At 40.7% G+C, this 23,375-nt stretch overlaps 1 protein-coding gene across 1 annotated transcript in view; it reads right to left on the bottom strand.

Annotated features, from left to right (window-relative positions):
* The window catches only part of BORCS5 (BLOC-1 related complex subunit 5), a 66,936-nt gene that overhangs the window by 7,701 nt on the left and 35,860 nt on the right, over positions 1-23,375 (bottom strand). Inside the window, exon 2 of the mRNA XM_026044767.1 lies at positions 10,171-10,328. Within this exon, the coding sequence (XP_025900552.1) occupies positions 10,171-10,328 (158 nt within the window). The remainder of the gene's footprint in view (positions 1-10,170; positions 10,329-23,375) is intronic.

The raw sequence follows: 23,375 nt of genomic DNA, 5'->3' as shown, positions 1-23,375 counted from the left end.
TCCTTTCACGGAATAAATTGTAATTTGTTTACAATTTATCCTCCAAATATTCAAATATGCAAATATCCAAATCCTCCAAAAAATCATTTCTGAGAAATAAAAGTAATGTGCAAAGATGCACCAGCATGCCCCATCTAACAGTGCTGTTTTAAATCTACTTAGAAAGAACAGGTTGTCAACAAAAAGGTTCTCACATACTCAGTTCTGACAGACTCAGGAACTGCACTGCTGCTCATTTATTTCTGTGTGGAAATTAAGAATCTGGTTTTGATCTCAAAGTTAAAATAAAAGGACAAAAAAGGAGGTTTTGACAAGCTTGTGAGATTGTAAGCTAGATTTTATCAAAACTATGAAATGCTATTACATTCAAAGCAGTAAAAATGCTTTTCCCCATCTCTCTCAATGGACAAAGTTTAGAGGTGGAAAAACACAAAACACCCAGTCAATACATAATATGAATGAAACGGCGCGTTCAGCATCCTTATAAAATGCCCCTTTTGTAGCAGTAAAATGCTGAAGAACTGAATCAGAGAATCCTGGCCTGTCTTTGATTAGCTGCTCCTAGAGAAAGAAAAACCTGCGTCTGTTACAGACTGATCTGTTACTTAAATGGTAACTTCCACAAATCATGACAGGCAGCCTAATATTTCTGCTTTAAAAACAGGGCCTTTAATTCCTCCATTTCTGAAGGAATTACTCATTACTCATACTCTGAAGGAATGACTCGTTACTCATTCAAAATAGTCCTATTATATATCCATATATATCCAATAGTCCTATTATATATCCACATTTATATATATCCATTATATATAGTTCTACTATATAAAATATATCCAGAGCTTGAATACATATATAAGGACAACAGCATTTGCAAATGTTATTTGCCATTAAGGTTTTACTTAATATTTCAATTCTGGATTGTTAACATGTCAGATCAACTTATTTTAAGGAAGCTCTTCTTCCTACCAAGTAAGTTTTGATTTGAAGAAGGACAACCAGTATCACTAATGAGATGTTTATCAAGGGAAAAAAAAACCCACAGTTTCCATTTTAAAGTGAAAAGCTGCTACCCAAAACACATTCGTAAGCCACCTGATTAATGGTATTTTTCACACCTCATGCTTGAGATGTGATATTTGTAGCCCTTCTTTTCCTATGTTCCACAAAAAGTCCTTCAAAAATTTGACTGTTTTACCATATTTACTCAGGGTTAGACATTCACCAAGCCAGGGATGGAGTACAGAAAACCACTGCCTCATGAGAAAAGGCTCTCAAACCTCTGTTCCCTGAAATGCCAGCGCGGAGTTTTAACTAATTCCTTAAGAAGGAAGAGGCAAAAAGCTACAACTCTCTAGGGCTCCCTCTTCTTTTTGTCTGGAGAACTGCAGGGATAAGGAAGGGTTCCAGCCTGGTTCAAGCACCTAACAAGTTCAACACCTCTGGCTTCGGGGAGCTCCCTGCCGCGTGCCGTGCAGATGGGCTGTGCGGTCCGCACGCGGCTCTGCGCTGTGGGACATGCGGAGGCCCAAGCGCTCAGCAGGCACAACGTGGGCAGTTCGTGACATCGGGCAGCCCAGATGAAGCTTGTGCTATTTCCCTCACTTCTCATACAAAACGTCCAAATCCAATTTCTTCTCCCAGCAGGAAACTTAAATATATGACAGCTCTAACTGTAAGAGAAACTGATGACATAAAAGATTTTTGAAAGATTCTTTTGAAGCTCTACATTGACTGTCTTACGCCCAAACAGAACACAAAGGATGAGCAACCCACGTCCTGAGGATGACAGGAAGGGGTCAAACACCTTCACTTCCAGAAGCGTCACCTTTAAAGCTGACTCCTCCATCACACTCCCATGCAGCTGAAGTTCAAACGTCCCAGAGCTTCTCTGGAGGTCAACACAACTACTCAAGTGTCTTCTTCAGGAAGGCCCCAAGGAAATCTTGATCACAGCAAGCTCTGTTGAAGCCATTGCCTGTAGATTACTCTATTGTTCCTAGTATGATAGCAGAAGGATACAGCATCACCAAGGCGAACGATGCACACAGGAGGTCGACAGGCGGCCAGACACAACTCTAAGTCACTCTGAGAGTCCACGTTTATTGTACTGAGCCTTCAAGAAAGGCCGAATTCCCCTTTCTGCTTGTTCATGTCTACAAATAGATCTCCAGAAGAAAAAAAAATGTCAAAAGGCATTTGAAAATTTATGCTATGACACAGCAGGAGAGCTTTTAGCTGAAAAAATAAGTAGTTCATCTTCAGTTCAATTGAAGCTTAGCAGGGGCATCATCAAGAATTAAATAGTGTGGACTGGCTCAAACAAAAGGGAAGGCTACAATCCAAGACTCCTTTATGACCTTAAAAACTCTATAAATTCTTTTATAATATGCTTCTGTTATAAAAATACGTGAGCATTTTCCTCAGCTAAAATTGAACTGTTTGGGGATTTTATTTTTTGAATAACTTGCCAGACTCAATAAATATTCTTCAAATGGATCACTTTCCCTTTAGACAAATGGATCACTTTCCCTTCAGGTAAGTGGCATTTTTTTCCCACTACACCACAGTCCAGCATAGTTAATATTCTTGACTATAAGGTATCCTACTATCCTGTATCAGTGTGTGATACTAGGTCCCACAGGCACAGGTCATATCAGTTAGGAACAAGGTCCATAGCAACTAATTACCAACAAATTACAATTTTCATATGTCCAGATTACTGCTGAAATAACTGCTATCAGGGTTCTCACATAGAAACACTCATGGCCCAGTGTTATACAAACATTAAAAAGAAATCCTATTCATCATAAACAGCAAGATGGACAGATTATTTGCACAGAGGGTTACCAATCCTTTTAACATGAAATCATCTTTGCAGATCACATCTGATTTACATCCAAATGCTAATTACAGCGCTCCTAACACGAGGTCCGTGCCTGCTCCCTGCCCCCAAACTACAACTCCAAATATTTGCAGATAATATCAGCCAAGATATCTTAAATAAGTGTCCAACTGCTGAGCACCTTTTAGTTAACATTCCAGAAAAACAAAACTACACAAAAATCTAATTCTCACTTAGAGGTAAAGATGATGCCTTGAAAATTTCAATGGAGCACTGAAACATGACGTTATCACTAAGAATGATCTTCTGTAGATGATTCTTCCTGGCATTTTTAACCCTTGCAAGTACTAGACCACTTTAGAGAGACAGAAGATTCCATTTTTGGTCTTCTTTCTGCATTGCCAAACAAGTAAGGCAGCCCCCATTTGCTCCCCGAGGGTCTCCACTCTCCAGGCACCCTTCTCACGTTTTCTTTTTTTTTTTTTTTTTTATGGCCTGGGTAACAAAGCTAAAATAAGATATTCAGGCAATCTCCCGCAGCTTAAACAAGCCCTGAAAGGAAACTGGACACTGGTTCTTCTTCTTCCATGAGAAAACTGTAAGCTCCATGAACTAATATTGCTCAAAGAGTTAACATAAGGCTTGGTGTGCTAAACTTTCGAGTGCCTACGTTTTATAATAATGCAAATCTTTCTGGCTGCATGATATCTGCTTAAGATTTATTTCCCATCTTTTCTTGGAAATCTGATGGTGGAAAGGATTCCATTTCGGATCTCATCTTTTCCCAAAACACCATAAGGAACCAAAGCACAGAAAACAAGAGACAGGAGAATGGTTAAACTGGTTTTGCATACATGCTGTAGGAATGAGGAACTGCTTTTTAACGATGCCTGATGAAGCAGTGCATGTTAATAAAATGGATTTCAATTTAAACAGTCTCTCTTCTTCCTTAATAACTGCTAGATCACTTCATAAAGTTCATGTACAGAAGAGCACTGGCCATGTGCCTAGGGCATACGCAGCAAGACATCTATTCTGTGCATTAAAATGGTGACTGTGAACTCATTTCAAAAGCAGATTTTCATTTTCATTTTGGCTGATTGAAACATCTCTCCGCTACTCCCTGGCTCTAGGTACTAGCACACTGGGCTAGAGGAAGAAAAACAGTATCAACGAAAGGACATGATTGCAGCTCCCAGCTCAACAACGCAGCACATTTATTTCTGCATGACATTGCCTGCTCAGTTAAAATTCTCTTCTTTATAAATAACACTTCATCAGACAAGAAAAGAGAAATAAAGAGCCTGATTGCCATAGTTGTCATCAATCTCATCATTCCAAAAGGCTGAAGAACATATTTAATGCACCTAATTGCTCCATTTTCAGGGCAGGTCTGCTGAAAACGGGTTTCATAACTAGTGCTGGAGACAACAGCTCTGACACCCTACAATACAAGCACCTGCAGGGAAACCCAAACTAAAAATAAGAGCATCGAAAGTCTGACACCCAGAGTACTAAGAAGGAAGCTGACCTGAAACAAGAACAGAAACACACCTCCACACTACTCACCATGCCTTCAGTCCAGTCTCAGAAGGGAAGCTGCTCAGCTGTGACCACTGCGAGCACTGCGTGAATCCTACAGGGTCTGCAGCTCTCTGCTCAGGAGATTCAGAGCTAAGAAAATCAGCTAATGTTGTATGTTATTCCATGCAAGTCCCTTGTGCTTGCAGCGCTTTCACATCCAAAGTGTTAACTGCTGCACAGAACTCCAGTCCCATGGAAAACAAATATGCAGCTCAATAAAATCCATCCAAAAATCTTAGTCTGAGCAGCCCTGTAAGCCAGGCAGTGTCTTTCCAAGGTTTCTGGCCCAACTTTTATTCCTGTTGATGGACTCGCATCTCATACTTAGAGAGCCTTTTCCTTTTCCACCACCTTCTGCATACTTCGCCCTTAAATCTCCACTGTGGAATTCCAAACCTTGACAGGCTCTCCCTACCACTTCCTAGTCCTCCAGCCTCTGGAACAGGACAGTTCCAAAGCCAAACGCCCTACTCATTGCAAATCCATCCTTCCCTCAGGATGGAGCAGAACAATGTTGATGACCGCTATAGGCCACATTTCCCAGCGCATTTTTCACTAGGTAACAGGTCCCTTCTAAAAAGAAGAAGCCACAGAAGCAGCATATTTGCAGTGAAAGTCCAAAAGCCAAAAGGCATTCACAAAAACTAAATTAAAATTCCTAAGTCCACGAATTTGCTGAGCATATTTTACTTGGAATGTGTGGTGAAAAGGATGGATGAATCACAAGTTTATGAGCCTTAAGTATTTGGGACAAGCTGAAAAGTGCTTGTGCATAATGCTTCTCAAAACTGTATTGGGAGACACTGGTGCACCCAGAGCCGCAAAAGTCATTTACTAGCCAGATTTTAAACTTAGCTACAAATTTTAAATCTTAACTACATGTGAGAAAAACCTATTACAATTACTTTCTGCAGCAAACTGTTAAAAGAAATCCATGCACATACTACTCTAGAATATTTATTCAATAAAATCAGCCATTACACTGAAAAATTTTAAGTATGAAAAAAGCCATACACTGCAATTTGCCAAGTAGCATGCCAGTAACTCATATTAATGTAACTCTGACAATATTCTCCAAGCTTCATTTGGAGATCCCCTCTAACATCATACCTAATATTTAGTGCTGGTCAATGTTTATCTCGAAACTCATCTTCATAGAACCCCTCCATTTCACAAATCACGGCTGAGGCAGAGGCTCCTGGTCAAGAGAGCCCACAACCCCCATAAATCCCATGGCGGCTGGAGCTGCTCAACATTTTCAGCTAGTTATTACACAGACCTACAGCGCTGTCGCAGCAGAGGCAGAAATGGGATGCAGAGACCTTAGATCCTCTTGTTTATAGCCAGGATCCTAAACCCACCACAAAACAAAATGAAACAACAACAACAGAATACTGCAAATAAGCCCTTTTCATCTCCTACAGACATATACTAAAGAGATATACTAAAGAGATTGGTGTTATGGGATGCAGTGCAACACTCCAATCAGCAGACCAAGACTGTTTTATCTCTGTTTAGCAAGCCATGGCTCAGCAGTGGTTTTTAGCCTTAAGTAGCACATCCTCTACAATGTGGGGCAACTCTGCCACCACCATTAAACACTGTGCAGTAGAATCCCCAACATATCGGTTAAGTTTAACCTGCTAACTAGCTATTACTGTCTTTTTTATCTTAGCTTTTTATAATGCATTCGCTATTTTCTTAATAGGCATTTTTCTTAGTGTACACATTTTAACAAACTCACCACTAGATAAACCAGATACTGATTCCACATCCATCTGAACAGTATGCTCACATATATCAACAGTAGGATGATTAATCCAAACTAAAATTTTTTTACCCTATAAAATATCAAGGGCAGACATACCCAGATAAGGCAAGACACAGGCTTTTTTCTTGTAAATTGTCAAATGTAGTCAGATGCCATAAGCATGAATTAGCACACACAGATATCTCAAACTGCTGTTCGGTTGTTTTTCAAACAGATAAGGAGGGGAAAAAAATAAAATATTTCATTGATGCTGGAATTAATGCTGTATTGCAAAATACAGGGAGTCAGCTGCCAAAAATTAATACAAAACATAATATTTAATGGATATTAGCTATGTTTCCCTGAAAAGATTCAAGCGCTTTGCTTTTTATGGCAGTTAAAGCAAAGACTATTGTGGTAAAATCAATCTCTTCCAAAACTGGACAGTTCAGGTACAAGTAAGTGTAACTGCTGAAGATAAACAGTTGGGCCAGCAACCTTCAGCCACACTTTCCCCTCCAACAACCTTCTCCAACAGCCTTCGCTTCCTTCCCTCCAAGGAAACCCTTGGCGAAGGCCAGTTCTTGGAGGCAGAGCACAGCCAGAGGAAGCTGGAAAGCTCAAAGGCCCTCGAGTTTCGCAGACTCCGCGGCTCTGGCCACTGCGAGGCACTTCTGGCTACACTTGGAGATGGGATGGAGGGCCAAGCCAGACTGCTGTGGCCCCCAAAGTAAGGAAACACACAGATGGGTCTACTTAGAGCAGCTCTAGCAACCACTGACACGCAAGGTCTTGTTCTCCCTAGATTCTTCTCTTTTTAATTGAGAACCATGTCAAATTTAGGTTGTGAACTGATTTACTAGCTACTCCCGTCAGTAATTAGCTATCAAGAACCAATAAATTTGCAGCAGAACTTTATATTTTGCCAAAAAATGGATTTTTTTTTTCTGGACTCATACACAATAAGCACAGGGTACTTGTTCTGGGTCATTTTGTTATGGAAAAATAATAATAAAAAGATCTAGCTGCAGTCAGTGGGACCATAGCATACTATACAATAGGAGTGAAGATAGTGAAATTCTGTGAAAAGTGAACAGCCCTTGAATAAATAGCAGAAACGAAGGACTGAAGCTTACCAGCATTTGGTAGGAAAGCTACAAGCACTATCCCCTTGTTGACAGTTTTCAGAAGAAGAAAAGAATACTCCAATATACCCAGGGTTAAAGAAAGAGGAAAAAAAGAAACACTAACAATTAAAATGAGGATGAAAATACAGAAATTTACTCTCTCTACTTCAGGCACACAGTATGCTTTTCGCAATACCTTCATATTCTTTTCATCCTTTACTCCTCACCAACAGTCAAAGTTTTGTCTACCCTGCAAAACTAAATCACTGACGACAAATGGGCACGGCCAAATACGATTTTCTTTGTCCACACTTGTAACTAGAGACCTACTCTGCTCCAGTTCAGCTACACCCTTTGTTGTCAACAACTGTCAACAGCATTTCAATTTAGTGCACTAAAGAGAGCCCAAACAATTTGGAAGGAATGATTTGAGCTGAGCGGGTCCCACCCGGCTACTCCAGAACACACACGCAGAACAACCCTTGCAAGAAAAACATTTAAAAATTCTTATGAAAATGAACAGTAAAAACCCACCAGATCTGGCAGAGGGATTCAAAGCATCTGAAGTTACTTAAGTGCTGTGACAAAAAAATAGGGGAGGACTTGACCAGTTGCCCAAGTTACAGATGCATCCACTTTTCCTTCACTTTGTTATGGAGAAGACAGTGATCAAGACGTCAGTGATAACATCAACAAAATATCGTAGTATTTTTTTTTTTAATGAAAAAATGTTAGCTTTGTGAACTGGAAGAAAACATCACCATCACTGACTGGAATGGTAATCTGCCACAGGTCCAAGAGAAAGCAAATCCAATTAATTAAGGTTGCATTTTTATAGAAAACCGATCGTAGACTCCACCATGACTTCAAATCAAGCTGATATTCACTCTCACACTTTAACAGCCAAAAGAATTACAATGTGCTTGGATTAATGCAGTACACTGTCATTAGGCTGGCAATTAAATCCCTTTTCTGAGATTGTGTGATCTGAGTCACTACCATCTGCAACCATCTTTACATCTTGTGCAATAGCTGGCCTCGGAGCTTGATACACCAAAGGAAAAGGGGGTTGTCTTTTAATGGCTCCCATGTTACTTGGGAGTTACCATTTTATGGTGATGGCAGTTTCTCAAAACAGTCCATGTATCAAATTTATTATCTAGTTTGTCAGGTGGGATTTCTTAACTCTAAGCCAGTATAACAAATCAAGGTCGCTCTTTATAGAGCGTGAGTAAAAATTAACCGCCTGTTCAATTTTTTTTCTTTTGACATTGAAAGGTATTTAATCTCAGACTATTGACAAATGCAACATTCACTGGTTCTTCAAAGCACCTGTGAACACCTAAAAAAACTCTCTGAAATACCATCTCCTCTGGCATCAGTCCATCTTGACTTTAACAAACTGTTAGCCATTCTATTGCTTACAAGATCACTAGTTACACACGTATGAGAAAGTAACAGGTTGAACATCCTCAGAATTTACTTCTTCCCCATGAGTACCCCCAACTAAATAGTCAGATCAGTGATTTTCAAATGATCGCCCAGTGGTAAGAACATAGTCCCTCCAGTCCACATTAAAATGTAGACAAAGGGATTCTCCCACTGACCATCTACTAGCTAGGCAGCAGCACAAGGAGAAAAACACAGTGAAGAAATTATGGAAACCTTTCTCTCATAGGATTTGTCTCAAGTTCTCTGTGTCTGATTAGTAAAGTCAAAGTACTTCATAGTAGCCCTGGCAGATCTCTAAAAATGAATCAGGACTACAATATAGCCACAAAATGGGAAGAAACAATCCTGTAAGATGCCTCTGGGGGATTACGCTTGTCTTTCAGAGTGATAAATCACAAGTATAATCTAAAGTGTTCAGAAAGTCACAACTCAAATAACCCAAATTCAGGCCCTAATTGTATATACACTCAATGAAGAGCTTAATTTTCCAACTGTGTAGTTGGAATGACTACTAAACAACACACCTTTGTATTTGACTATCACTTTATATTTGGTTTTAAGAGAAGAAAAATTCAATTCCTCCTCTCACCTGCTCTGTTTAGTTACTATCTTCCTCACTATGTGGGGAACTATCCAACCATCTCTTGGACTACGATCAGTCCCAGATCCTTTTTCCCAACTGGCATTTTCACCCCTGCTTGTGCTTCTTGTTTCTGATGATGACACCTTCTCTTCTCTGCTTCTCCCATAAGGCATATGTAATAAGGATTTGCTTGCTGTTTGCTTCCAGTTGTTACTACAGACATTCAGCCTCTCCTGTGGTCTATAATATGATATTTTGTGTCCTGATATGGGCCGAGTTTAAATCCTGTAGGTCTTTTAGAAGAAATGGAAAGCAGAAGTTGCATGGTCAGAGAAGAGCAGCTTGCTGTGAGCTCAGAAACAAGGACAGAGCTCCACAAATGCATTGAAGCAAGAAAGAAACACTACCTTCCCCAACTATAAAGGTTACTACTTATTTCCTTGAATTAGAGCTGATGCTCTAATGATGCAGAACAAAATGTTAAGCATTTAAACAGACATCTTTTATTTCTTTAATAGTTACTTATGGTACTGAAGAGGTACTGAGATACTAGAGGAGCACACAGTGTTTAGAGCCGGGAACCAGAGATAACCAATAAATAACCAATAAATATACCGTGTAAGGGTAACCACCTTGAAAGCCAGGAAGCACCTCTGCTTGAAATGCACATACCCAGATTCTCTATGGGGTTTGCTTTTGAGCAGAGGGCTACAGGTGACCCAAGGCCATCTACATCAAGCATCAGTTCATTCATTCATTAGCTCAGGACAGACACAGTGCGGCCCTTGAGCCCTTTCCCACCAGAAGTCACCCTCTCCACGGGCAGTACCTCCTTGATACGCTTCACTAAGGCGTTCTGGTCGAAGGCTACTGCTTCTGCACACTGGTGGAGATGGTCTTGGTAGCGGAGACAGAGCTGCAGCACCTGCTGGGGGTCCAGCTTCTCCAGTTTGGCATTGGTCGGAGATGTCTGCCCACTGAGGAGTCCTGTAAGGCGCGAGAAGCAAAGAAGTTAACCTAACTGCTTGCATCACTAAACAGTTCGATTGCAAAATGAGAGGCAGTAGAACAAATCCAGGAGAAAAGCTTTCAAAGAGGTCACGAAAAATTAATTCAGGATCAAGGACTACTGAATGGACTTAAGCAGTATAATAGCCCAATGAAGCAGAGCGCAGGGAAGAGCAGGTATTGCAGATTTAGGGATATTTTGGACTCACAGAAGCAGTGCAAACAACACTTTGCAATGCAGCTCAGCCCTCTTTTACAGAACTTAAACATAGGTCCTAAAAGCAGTGCTATAATGCACAAGGGACTGGTTTTCAGTGACATGGTGCATAACCCATGCTCCTGTTCATGTTCTGTTTCTTCTCTTCACAAGCTATTCTAAACTCTTAAAAATTAAGCCTCTCCTCATTTAAATACTCATCAAATGAGAAAGGTGCCAAGTTCTCAATTTCCCAAGGGCATGGAAATTGTACTATTTTTTACTAGAATCATTCAGTTACATCCACAGTTTTTAAAAAATCATTAAAAACACTCTGGTACCCTAAAAGAAAGTTGAATAAGAAACGATATGTTAAAGAAAAATATAGGGTAAAGCATCCATGCTTTCCCTGCCTTGCATTTTTTTGAGACTTGAGAACACTTTCATATTTTAAGATTTTTCTGTATAACCCCAAAGACTAAGAATGTATATTTCTTTAAATGAAGAATGTTACCTACTCACATGATTTCAGGCTTTACAAAGCCACACACCCAAAGGTCTACGACTTAAAATTGTGACATTGGCAACATCCAAAGGAGCAAATGGCAAAACTGTCCAGAGAAATTTCTTCTGACCATTCTCTGTCACTTGCGTAGTGCAACTTGAGAGCCTAACTCAGCTAAACTCTATGTATGTCATTCTGTCAATTTTCCCTGAAGTGATTTTTTCCCAAAAAAAGTGATGCTAAATGCTAAGGCTTTTATGTTATTTTCATTTATTTATTTTCATTCTGTTTTCCTTCAGCATTAGAAGACCTTTTTTCCTGGGATATGAGCTGTGACAAACAGCATATATTTACAATTTTCTTTTTCAAAAACATCCATCCAGCTTTAAAAACCGAGTTTCATGACTGCATGCATGAGCCTTTGGGGATCTCAGTTTACTGACAGGAAAATTCATTAAAGAGCAAACGTAAGCCAGCATTGCACTAAGCAATTAAAAAAAAGTATTAAATGTGAGGCATTTGGGCTGGAAAAGTACTTCTAAGAATGCACCTCTCCGGGAAATGGAAACTATTTTGGATGCCCCCATGCCTATTGGAAGCTACAAACAAACTGTGAATTTGCTTGCCAAGGGACCCGTGAACAAGATTGAAACCAAAACTTAGATTCACAGTTATCTCAATTCGAGAAGGTTACATCCTACAAAAAGATTCACAAATAGCAATGACAACAAAACCAGGACAATGTCAATCTGATCCAGTCAGCTAGGTTTGCTTTGAATCAGCTCAACACTATTTTCTCAAGCTGCGCTCAGCTTCCCAATGCAAAATAAAATCCTTCTTTCCTCACACCGAAAGAAAAAAGTCTTCTTGGCTGACTTGTTGCCACTCCAGGGCCTTCCCTGAGCCAAAAGGCTGGGGGAGAAACGGGACAATTTCCTAGGTGGTCTCCAAACCCCATGCTGACAACAGCCCCCCTACCTTTACGTTCCAGAAAGAATCACCACAAGCAAAATCCTGGGTCCAGCAATATCAGTTGCAAGTCTCTCAAGCCCCTTTTCAGCTGCAGTAGAAAACTTCAGTGGCAACAATCCCACTGAAGGAAATAATCTCATATATGTGTGTATGTGTATACATACACATATATATATATACACACACACACACTATATATATATTATATATATATATATATATATACACACACACACACACACACACACCCCTTACATGCTCCAGGGCTTCCTCAGTTTGATAAATAAACTCCTTGCAGATGGACTTGCTGCTGCTACTTGTCCAGATTAATATAAGTAACGTTGTCAACTTTTAATATGCTGGATGTTCACGCAAGCAGTAGGAGTTCACCATACACCTGAGGCTGTCATACTGTTTCTGCTCAGATCAAATACATCATACAACAAAACCACTAATTTTCTTTTATTATTAATCTCTCGCCAACTTTCTCCAAAAGGAGAAAGACGTTGGAAACTATTTAGGAGACTTTTAATTAAGACTAAGTGTGTATTTAGGCTAATTTATGCCACGTAAGAATTTGGAAACTAAATAGGGCAACAACTGTAAGAAGAGCTATAAATAAGTATGTCACTCAGAATTATATTATGTACTTAAAGCATTGGGCGGGTTACATAAAACTAAAAGCAAAGCTAGAGTGGAAAGAGCGTGTGATTCACAATGCAGAAAAACATGAGCTCAGGTGAAAGAGGGGAGACAGAAACTGGAATTTCCTTGCAGGAAGTCAGGGGCTGAAATACAATCCAGGAAGAATGATTGAGTGATGCAGTGGGAGGAGTCAAAGGAATTAGCTCAGGCTCAAAAGGCTCAATGTGACAATGCTAGGAGAAAATGTTTCTTAGAATTGCCATCTATAGGAAAGGAAAAATTAAATGAAGCAATAGCAGGAAAAAGAACATGCAGCCTTTTACCTGGCCATTAGAAATTCCCCTCATCAACAAATCCATCCCTTCTTCTTTGTTTGTACACAGCAATTACCTTGCTACATACTGTAAATATGAACATTAATACACTGCATTTTACTTGTTAGCAAATCAGTAGCATCGGTACAAAAAGAGCATGTGGCAATTGAAGGTCATCTTGAGCCTTAATGGAAGAGAGGCTTTGAACACGCTAATTCTAGAGGGATTTTCCTGAGGGAGGACTGGAAGTCAGGCCTGAGATAGGCCAGACATAAAGGGCCCACCATGGTGTGAACTCCAGCTCTGCTGCCTCCCCTCTCTGGGCAGCTGCGGGCTGTAAGCCCACGTGGTTTAACACAAAACCTGCTCCACAAGCACCCACACTCCAGAGACACCAGGGCACTTCTTGTCATCCCATGGGCAACTGGAGGCCCAAAGGAAAAGACTAAAACCAAAAAAGAACAAGAGATCAAAATGGGTACTGCTGGTGTCCTATGTCCTCATACTAACGGGCAGTTAAGGAGATCATCAAAAAGCCTCCAGCAATTCAGTGTTGAGAAAGTTTCATTTTTAGAGAAAAGGGATACCCATCATTCACAGTGATGGCTATCATTTAACATCTCTCCTCCTGAAAATCACTACTTGCTTCTTAAAGTCTTGTCCCAGCCTTTGAACTCCTCAGTAAGCAGGGCCATCCTGAGTCCCGGGTCTACATGCAATTTGCAGGAGGATATGAGATCACATCTGTTGAAAGACTGACTTCATATTTATCTTGTTGCAAGAGCCAGGAAGGGGGGAGAGAGGGGTGGGGAAAGAGAGAGTGGTCTGAGTGTTTCAGGGTTACTCCTCAATCTGCCAGAACTTGACACTGGCCACCAGCACATCTCAAGGGCACACTAACCCCTCAGCTACTATCTCTTCGCTAAGGAAAGGGCATTCCCCTGATTTCAGCTATATCCTTATTACATTTGCTTCTTCTTAAAAAGCACGGTTTCGGTCTCAAAAAGGAAGAAAACAGAACCGAAAGCTTCCAATCTCTTATTAAATGGAATATTCATTTTCCAAGCTGTTGACTCTCTTCCAAACAAGACAGATGACATTACATGCCTTCATGAGCAGGAGAAATGAGGAACTCACATTTACTTTGGGTACATCAATAAGCAGCTTACTCATGAAGGTGCTAATCAGCAACTGGGACAAACAGACAAGGATTCACGTTTCATCTCCTAAAGGGTAGTTACCAGTATGTCATGCATAGAGAACTATCATATATCACTACAAGGCTAGCTGACCCACAGCCTGAACAAATCTGTTATTGTTTCCATATTCCTTGGCAGAGCAGAGGCATGTTATAACCATTTTCCTCTTAGTCATCTCCTTGCTGGTTCCAGGTCAATGTACACTTCCAACAAATCACATCCTACCAAGCAGAAGAAAGCTGATAGTTTAGAAAGCATTTTTACGACCACAAGGAAAGCTTTTTGAAAAAAATGCTATATTAATTTACATGCTCTACTGATACTGCATACAGAGGAACCAACCGTGGTCATATTCAACTGTTTTAATAGATAATCCTGACAAGAACGGGTGCACTTTCCTACTTGAAAAGCATGAACATTCAGTTTTGGCTTACGTATTTTCACTTTTCAAAACCCTTTTCCAGCAGTAACACAAGACATTACAGAAAGAAAACCAAAAGGTCCACTGTTGTTAATTTACAGATTGCAGATAGCAAAGCACATGCTGGTGTGGACTTGTTATTTCTTTTAAGGCCAGAAAGAAAAGCTGTCATCAACAAACCATCACTGTGGTGGAATACAAGAAAAAGGACTTGAAAAGTGACTCTCATTTAAGCAGACCAGAAGCCAACTTGCCCAGGCTACTGCTTCCAGTATTCGACAAGAGTGCACAGTTAGAGAAGAATGCCTTTTCCAGTGCTTCCTCCCCTACAGCATTTTTTCTGTTTCCAAAAATTATTTAAAATTTCAGAGGCAAAATACTGTGCTCAGTAGGTACCAACGGAGGTATGATACTTGAATTTCAGTAATCTCTTCTTAAAAGTATGCTTTTATCTCCACAGTATACTGTGGCAACAAGCAATAATGCTTAATTTTGCATACGGTGATAAATATTCCAGTTGTTTCTATAATATTTATCTGTTTGCTGGACCTACCAACGGGTAACACTCTTTTTCAAGGGCTTGCTTCTATGATATTTATCTGTTTGCTGGACCTACCAACGGGTAACACTCTTTTTCAAGGGCTTGCTTTTTAAGGCATTGCACTTGCATCACCTTTTCTCCTGAGAGCAAGCCAAAATGAAGCAACAGATTATAAACCGTGATTAGCAGTAGCTCAGCAACTTTATAGGGGAGTTCCTGCTTCTGTTACCCATTTCTGGAGTTTTATTACTGTGTATGTTACCACTTCCCCTAAAACCTCTTCTGGGAACATTTCTCTCAGCTACCCTTGTAAAGAATGGCCTGCTTCTTTTGTAGTGAATGCTAATGCAAATAGTTCATTTTGCTTTTCTATAATTCTTCTCTGAAGATGATTCCACAGACTCTTCGGCAAGCTTATGGCAAATGTAAAAGGATTTTATAAATGTTTTTTAGAAAGCTGTTCTTAAGTTGCATGTCAGTCTTCTGGTGAATTTATATTTTACTTGCTAGAGCTTAAAGACTCTTATTATCCTAATATGATATTATGGCTTTCTTTTTTCAAAGTTTTTTTTTTTTTTTGCCTGCAATCTTCTTAAGACTACTTTCACCTACACTTTCTCCCAGCCTTCAAAGCCACCTATGCTGTCTGCAACTCACATCAGTTCAGCTGTTCCTAATTCTTCCTCTTACTAGCCTATTCATTTTTATGAAACTCACCTTTGTGAAGTAAATCTAAGATAGTAACTTTTTTTCAGCTCTTCCACTCCTCACTGAATTTACATAATTATGATTGCTATTAATAAAACATCCTTGAATAATTTCACCTACCCTTTCTTAAGATAGCATTAGTTTTAGCTTAAAAAGCACTACTACTGTTTTCCAAGTTTTCAGGCATTTTCCCTGTGTTCCAAAGGTATTTAAAAATGAACAACCCAACCATTTCCCTTGCTGAGCACTTCTAAAACTCTTGAGATAGAAGTTAGCAAGACCAGCTAGCTATATAAAGCGTGCTCGCCACGGCCTGCAGTTTAACTACTATAATGACATATACTTGCTTTTCTTATTGTGATTGCAATAGGAGAGTGTTTTGCCAGACATCCCAAGTACAATAATAATTTGCAGAACAAGTAGGTGAGACAACATCCCTAGAGACTGAGTCCTCTCTCCTGACCTCTAATGTGCACAAGTTTGGAGACAGCTACTTGGGGGACAAGGGGGACAGTGGGGACAGGGATGCTCATTTCCATATATTCTCCATGGAGGAGGACTTTAATATGACACACAAAAAAGAAACAATTATGTGAGCATGTGGCAGGAAGAGGCATCAAAATACTTCTAAAGAGATAAGATAATCGTAATTACAGGGCTCTTCCTGATTAAATCTTCAAACTTTAACTAAGTACACTTTATTTCTTGTTCTTGAAAAAAGGTGTACTTTCAGCAATGCCTAAAGAAAATTTTAAAATATATGAATACATATAATGCATATACTTAATACTGCAGTTAGGAGATGTCAAAACGTGTATTTGGAAATTTGAGGCCATGCAGTTCTTAAGAAAAGGTCATACACCACAGACACAGACAAATGTTTTTGCAGCAAGGTAAAACCTTCCATGCCACACTCCAAAAGTTACAGCTTGAAAGGCTGTACAGGGACTCTCCTAAACATTACTCAGTCTAAAAACTTCATTAGTAAAAACTCAACCGGAAAGAAGCTGAACTTTAAAAATATACATACGTAAAGTATTTGCTATGCTTGCAGAAATCTTTAGGCTTAAATGTGGATCACTCTGTCTTTTTCAAGTCAGTTTATTTTCTATAATTGGGCTTTTAAAATACTTTGTAATAAAATATGTATTCACTCAAGGACAACATTTGGCTTTGCCAACTGTGTATTTTGAATTGCTCCGCACTTTAATGAGGGAACACAATGACTGTAGGCAAACTGAACAGCTATTATGTGAGCAAAGAGCATGTTTTTATGGTGACAAGGAATGTTGGCTGTAGCAGCAGTTTTTCCCCGGCTTTGGAGGCTGTACCACGTTGTCTCTTACTTCTGCATGGGTGACAGATGGGCTCAAGGCTCCTGGGCCCATCATTTAATAGCCCGAATGCTCTCGCAGTGTGACTGCTGTGCCTCAGACTCCTAACAGAATGTAAACTCTTGCTTACAAATTGAAGATGTTCCTCACCAGGATATAAAAAAAACTCCGCTGTTGCTCCTCCATCGTTTTGTCTTCTTTAAAATGTAGTTTGCTGTGATACTAAGACAAAAAAAAAAAAAAAGAAAAGAAAAAAAAAGAAAAAAGAGAAACCACTCTCACAGACCTTCACCCTGTTAAGACTGCAGAACTTAGACAAGAAGAAACTGTGATTCCTGCACTAGAAGGATGTTTATTGCTATTTCTGGCTTCCTATCGAACCTTGCTTTTATTTAGACACTCATCCTGAACACTACAAAAACTTTATCCCATTTCATAAGGGAGATACATAGACGATACATAGACGATACATCATCAGTAATGTTCACCCACAATTTTGTGCAACACTGAAGCTTTTTTATTTCCCTGACATGATGGCTTTTGGCTTGTGCTTGCTATGAGTAGCAATCTTAGCACAATGGAGCCTGACCTTGACTGGGACCTTGAACGCTGCTACAAAACACAAATGTTTCAGTGATACAAAGGATTTATAGCATTAAAATGCTCAGCTGCAAGGAAGCAAACCAGAATCCACTGGACGCTTCCCCATTTTAATTTTTGGAAAAATGAACAGCCAAAAGGGAGAAACAGTGAACAGCCTGAGATCTCAGTTCATGGTTGTTTAGTTACGCCTCTTGGTGATTATAAGACTATTGTTACACCTTGGACAAGCCATGAGTGGTTGCCAGAAAACCTGTCCACCCATAACGTGCATTTGAGCCTCCACACAGGGGAAAAGTATGCAAGGTATTCTGCTGAAAAGCACACAGTTGTGCTTAGGCAACTCAAAGCAGCCAAGAGCCTGCCAACTTCACTTCCTCTCAGATATTCTTTACCTCTAAAGCAAAGCAGTAGTTCCTAAAGGGGCATTTCTGGCTCTGCAGTTGCAATGCCGTGGCTGTCTTCCTGCCACAGATCCAAATGTACAAAATTAAACCCAATTTTGATGAGGAAGGATAATTCTCAGGAAAGGTGAGAGGCAGTCATTTTGGTGTGCATCATGGAACGAGCTGCATTTAATCTGCAGCAACACTGTTTTTGAAAACCTATCAAGTCAGACCTAGGACGTGCCACCATTCGGTTGTGCAAGCACGTGAGAGCTGCAGGCCATGGCTGACCCCATTACCACAGGCACTACACAAATATGACGAGAGGCAGATTACCATCATTTTGTAAGTTGAAGACCTGAGATACCAAAGGATTAAGTAATTTATCTGAAGCACAAGGAAGCAGCTGTCCCCCAGCCTAACGACACAAGAACATCCCTCGTCATCCCTCACACAACAAATTCCAGCAGTGCTGGATGCAACCAAGTCTGGATGTTCCTTTTCAATATGGGACCTCAACACAGCATTTGATGGAGTCTCTCCCACAGAGGCATCTAGTAAAGGTCCTTTGGAAGACTGCCAAAGCCAAGTAAACAGTTTCTTCCCACTCTCCCCCACACGTGTGCCCTACACCAGGGAAGGCCCTTCCTCATTTTCCTCACCACAAGCCAGCACTGATGCTTGGATATTGCACTCAGTGACATCACTCAGGTCACTAAAACGGGAGAGAACAAATCCAGCATTTTTTCCCCTCCTCTAGGATAGCCGGGCAATCAGCTTACCAGGAGATCAAAGACTAAAGGCAGGACAGGCAGGATCCAGAGGAAGAGGGAACATAGCGGGACCTCACATTTAAGCAGTAGCAAGGTATCCTTTCAGCTTTCACTGCACTCAAGACATTGAAAGGATCCCACCTTTGCCTGCCCATCTGTCTTCTTTGAAAAAAACAGACCTTAACTAGCTTTCACATTACTCTCCCACTGCAAAATTTGGTTGACATTTGCCAACACATTCAAAAAAAAAATCCAGTTTCAAGATGGAAGAAAAAAGGGACAGCCTAAGCAGAAAAATCCAATCTCTTAAATAAAATGACATAGCACATTAAAACTGATCAAATTGATTCTGTTACTAGCAATACGCTAGTTTTCACCTTTAGCTGACTCAAGGTAAAAGCTTTCCTCTACATTATTTTGGGTAAAAGTGTGCAGGTATTTATATCCTTAGCACGTGCTAGCAGAGCAATAAAGAGCAGTGCTTGGTGGTTTCCAGAGGAAAGGTGACCTCTAAAGCCACCTGTAAGCACAAGGGCGCCCACGCAACGCTGAGCCCACACTGAGTTTGCTGTTCTGGGTACAGACTTTCCGTTCTGTGTACTGACTTTGCTAACTCTGTGTGCAGACTTTCTCCAGGTAAATTCGGTGGGGGAGGAGGACGCTCTGCTGTTCTTCCCATGAGGCAGAAAGAGGCAGCCACTACGGATTCCTTTCAGTTCACAAGATTATTTGACTTCACAAACTGTCTTTCGCCGTAGTGACTTATTCGGATGCCTTTTGCGCAAGACCAAGTTACCCAAAAGGCTCTTTTGGACAACACGGCCTGCGCGGGCGGGCACACACGCACCGTCTATCTACACGTAGCGAGCAGGACACGAGCGCCAGCACCTGGCCGTGTAACACCGTCTATTGCAGCAACTGATATTACCAGCTGTTGCTTTTATCACACTTCTGAGCACCTTCTTCAGCTACCATTTTCACAGTTATAAATTGCAATTTATTGCCACCACATGCCATGAAGCGAGACTGACAAACAGACCACCTACAGTCAGCAAGTTCCCGCATCTCATTTTTTAACAGATGGAGAAAATTGGTTTAAAAGTGTCAGAGAAATTTTGAAGACTGCTTCCCTGAAAAAATTCCCTTTAAATGACTATTTGTCTCTCTTGATGAAACCTTTTACTGATGATATATAATTGCAAATGAAGCACAACACTGTTCAGGTATAACCACTAGTGGTTATATTCATGAAACATATGGATGGCCATATACCAAACAAAAACGTGCGTTTCTTATCTTTAGTGTACTATCAGAAACAAAGTGGGTGGACACTTTTGATCTCTTGCAGCAGACTTCAGAATCAGAACAAAACACAGTAATCCCAAGGCCTACACTCCATCCCACTGCCCCGAGAAGCACCTCTGAAGTTAGACCTATGCTAAACCTGCAGTCTCAAACTTTTAAGACATCCTGTGATGTCTGAGCCAATGTACACTGCCACAAAATGACATTGTGGTTCACTAGACTCAAGTGCAGCAGACCTCCAAACTGATCATCCAGCTTCACCATAACATAACAGCAGCATAATAGCAGCTCCACGGAGAGGCACCTGGAAGTCCTGGTTGACACCAAGTTAACCATGAGGCAGCAGTGTGCCCTTGTGGCCAAGAAGGCCAATGGGATCCTGGCCTGCATCAGGAGGAGTGTTGCCAGCAGGTCAAGGGTGGTGATCCTGCCCCTTTCCTCAGCTCTGGGGAGGCCGCACCTGGAATATTGGGGGCAGTTCTGAGCTCCCCAGTATAAGAGGGATGTGGAGCTCCTCGAGAGGCTCCAGAGAAGAGCAACTAAGATGATTAAGGGAATGGAACATCTCTCGTATGAGGAGAGACTTAGTGAGCTGGGCCTGTTTTCTCTGGAGAAGAGAAGGCTGAGAGGGGATATGATTAACATGTGTAAGTCAATGAAGGGAGAATGCAGGGAAGAAGGGGACAAGCTGTTCTCATTGGTGGCCAGCCATAGGACAAGGGGAAATGGCCATAAGCTGAAACACAGGAAGTTCCATCTCCAGGTGAGGAGCAACTTCTTTACTGTGAGGGTGACAGAGCAGTGGAACAGGCTGCCCAGGGAGGTTGTGGAGTCTCCTTCTCTGGAGGTCTTCAAAACCCGCCTGGATGCCGCCCTGTGCCACATGCTTTAGGTGTCCCTGCTTGAGCAGGAAGGTTGGACTAGATGATCTGTAAAGGTCCCTTCCAACCTTGAATATTCTGTGATTCTGTGATAACAGCATAACAACATAACACCAGAAGGGCAACCTGAGGTCCCACAACACCATCCTCCACACAGCTGCTTGAAAACTGATGTGCACACCAAGTTGAAAAGAAAGCCTCCTCCACTGAAGATCACATGACATGTACAATTAAAAAAAAATCCCCACACTCTTAATTACGACACTAGATTTTTTTCAGATTTTAAAAAGCACACTATGTGTATTACAGCATATAATTTTTTAAGAGTTTTTAACCAACTGTGGTTGCCAGGTTGCTTTCTCTCCACACTTCACTCTACATTTCTGGCCCTGCTTTTCCAAGGTCCGATTCCCAATCTTATCCTCATTCATGCTTGGCTTGAGGTGACTCCCAGTTTCTTGCCCTCAACCAGGGAGCCTTCCTGTGCCTCCATTCTTCACGCTGCTGCTTTCTTTGACCTACTTCCCTCTCACTATCACAGTCTGCAGGTAACTCTCCAAGCTGCAGCTTCCCACAAATACTGGGGTGATGAGGGAAGGAACAGGAGTGTCAAGCTGGGCAGTTGCCTCCTCTGGTTTTATTTGTGGCACAGAACTTAGTTTCTATGAACTGTGAAAGTACCACCGAATACTTTCTCCTTCCCTATACTTTTTCCAAGAAGGTCTCTTAAGAAGCATTAGCTAATATATAACTTTGGCACTTTCTGGCCACAAGTACTAGAAGAGTGATTTCTCTCTATGTGCATTAAGGAAAACAGAAAACAATAGTATCTGTGGATGCTACAGTTGTCATTTTTTGCCCTAAATTATTTTCTCAGCTGTAAATGTAATTTATCACTCAGTCATTTTGCTAGCAATGCGAGCTGCAACTTTTCACGCAGATTTTAGTTCGGAATATATTTATTCCTCTGTCTAGGTAGGCCATTATTTATATATATAATGCTTTATAATCCAAAACTATTAATTGCCTAAGCCTCCAATTTTTAAAATCCTTGTTTTGGGCACTGCAGAAAGATGTCCTCTGATCAGCTTAACTTGGCAATAGCTTATCTACTCAGGAGTGGCAAAGCCTAGGAGGGGTAGATGAAGCTTTAAGTGATAGACCCCATACCTGTGAAACTCTTAACACATGCACTTCATGGAAATTAAGTAGTTGCTTCTCACTCTTTCTTAAAACAAATTTCAATAGACTTGTTTGTTTGTAAGGACAAGTGGTTATTTACTAGCAAATCCAACAGAATTAGAGGAGAGACAGTTTGGTCCTCTACATCCCTACTGTTTACAGTGTGGCCTGGGATCACCCTGGGAGCCTGGCTGGTCTCAGCAGATTAAAATTTTTACTGCAGCCACCCACTACCAAACTGAACAAAACTATTCAGGGACATCCATTTCCTATTAAATGATCCTACCATCTAACTAGTTTCTTTCCCTAATGCCTGCTGTCAGGGTTTAAACTCCTTCCCACCTGTATATGAATAGATGGATTTTGTTCCTATCTTCACAATTCAGGCTAATCAAGTTTAAGCAGTCTTCCACTTTTTCAGTCTGCTTTTTATTTTTCCCCGCATCCATTTGAGCTGATTTCTGATGCAAATCCAGGGATACAATAGATGTCATCTTGCCTGCAGTATTAGTTTCTAACCGGCTATTACAGTTCCCAGCATTGTATTGCAGCATTATAAAGGTATTTTCCAAGGCTAGAAGGGAATATGGAGCTGGCATTGGCACAAAACTATAATAAGCGCTCAGGATATTGCAATTTACTTGAAGGTTGAATTGGTGAGGGCAGGAGGTGACAACACAAAATTTACTTTTAAGAGTGGTTAAAAAAATAATTAGTTGTGTGTAGTTTATTATGTCACCTAAAACATTCAGTCGCTAAACAAAAATAAGCGGCCTGTTGTGCTCTATATTACTTCTATGTTTATCATTATTTATCAAATATTGTCAAGTGGCAAAGTGCCTCAAAGAAAGACAAAGCACAACAGCGAAGCCAATGCATGAAGTGTTTTAAAATCCCTGAAGGAAAAAAAGAACCAACAATCCTGTCCTTATAAGCTATCTGTACTCACAAGAATCTTTGCAACGCTGTTCACACGAGACAGTGGCACAGATAACTGCCTCCCCATCACTGTCTTTCCTACATTCCTCGCTAGTCGTGTCCGGGAGCACCACTTTCCCCAGTTA

The sequence above is a fragment of the Nothoprocta perdicaria genome, unplaced genomic scaffold (assembly GCF_003342845.1).
Source record: "Nothoprocta perdicaria isolate Ctin4 unplaced genomic scaffold, notPer1 scaffold_380, whole genome shotgun sequence".
Lineage (NCBI taxonomy): Eukaryota > Metazoa > Chordata > Aves > Tinamiformes > Tinamidae > Nothoprocta > Nothoprocta perdicaria.
This window is presented reverse-complemented; position numbering and strand designations above follow the sequence as displayed.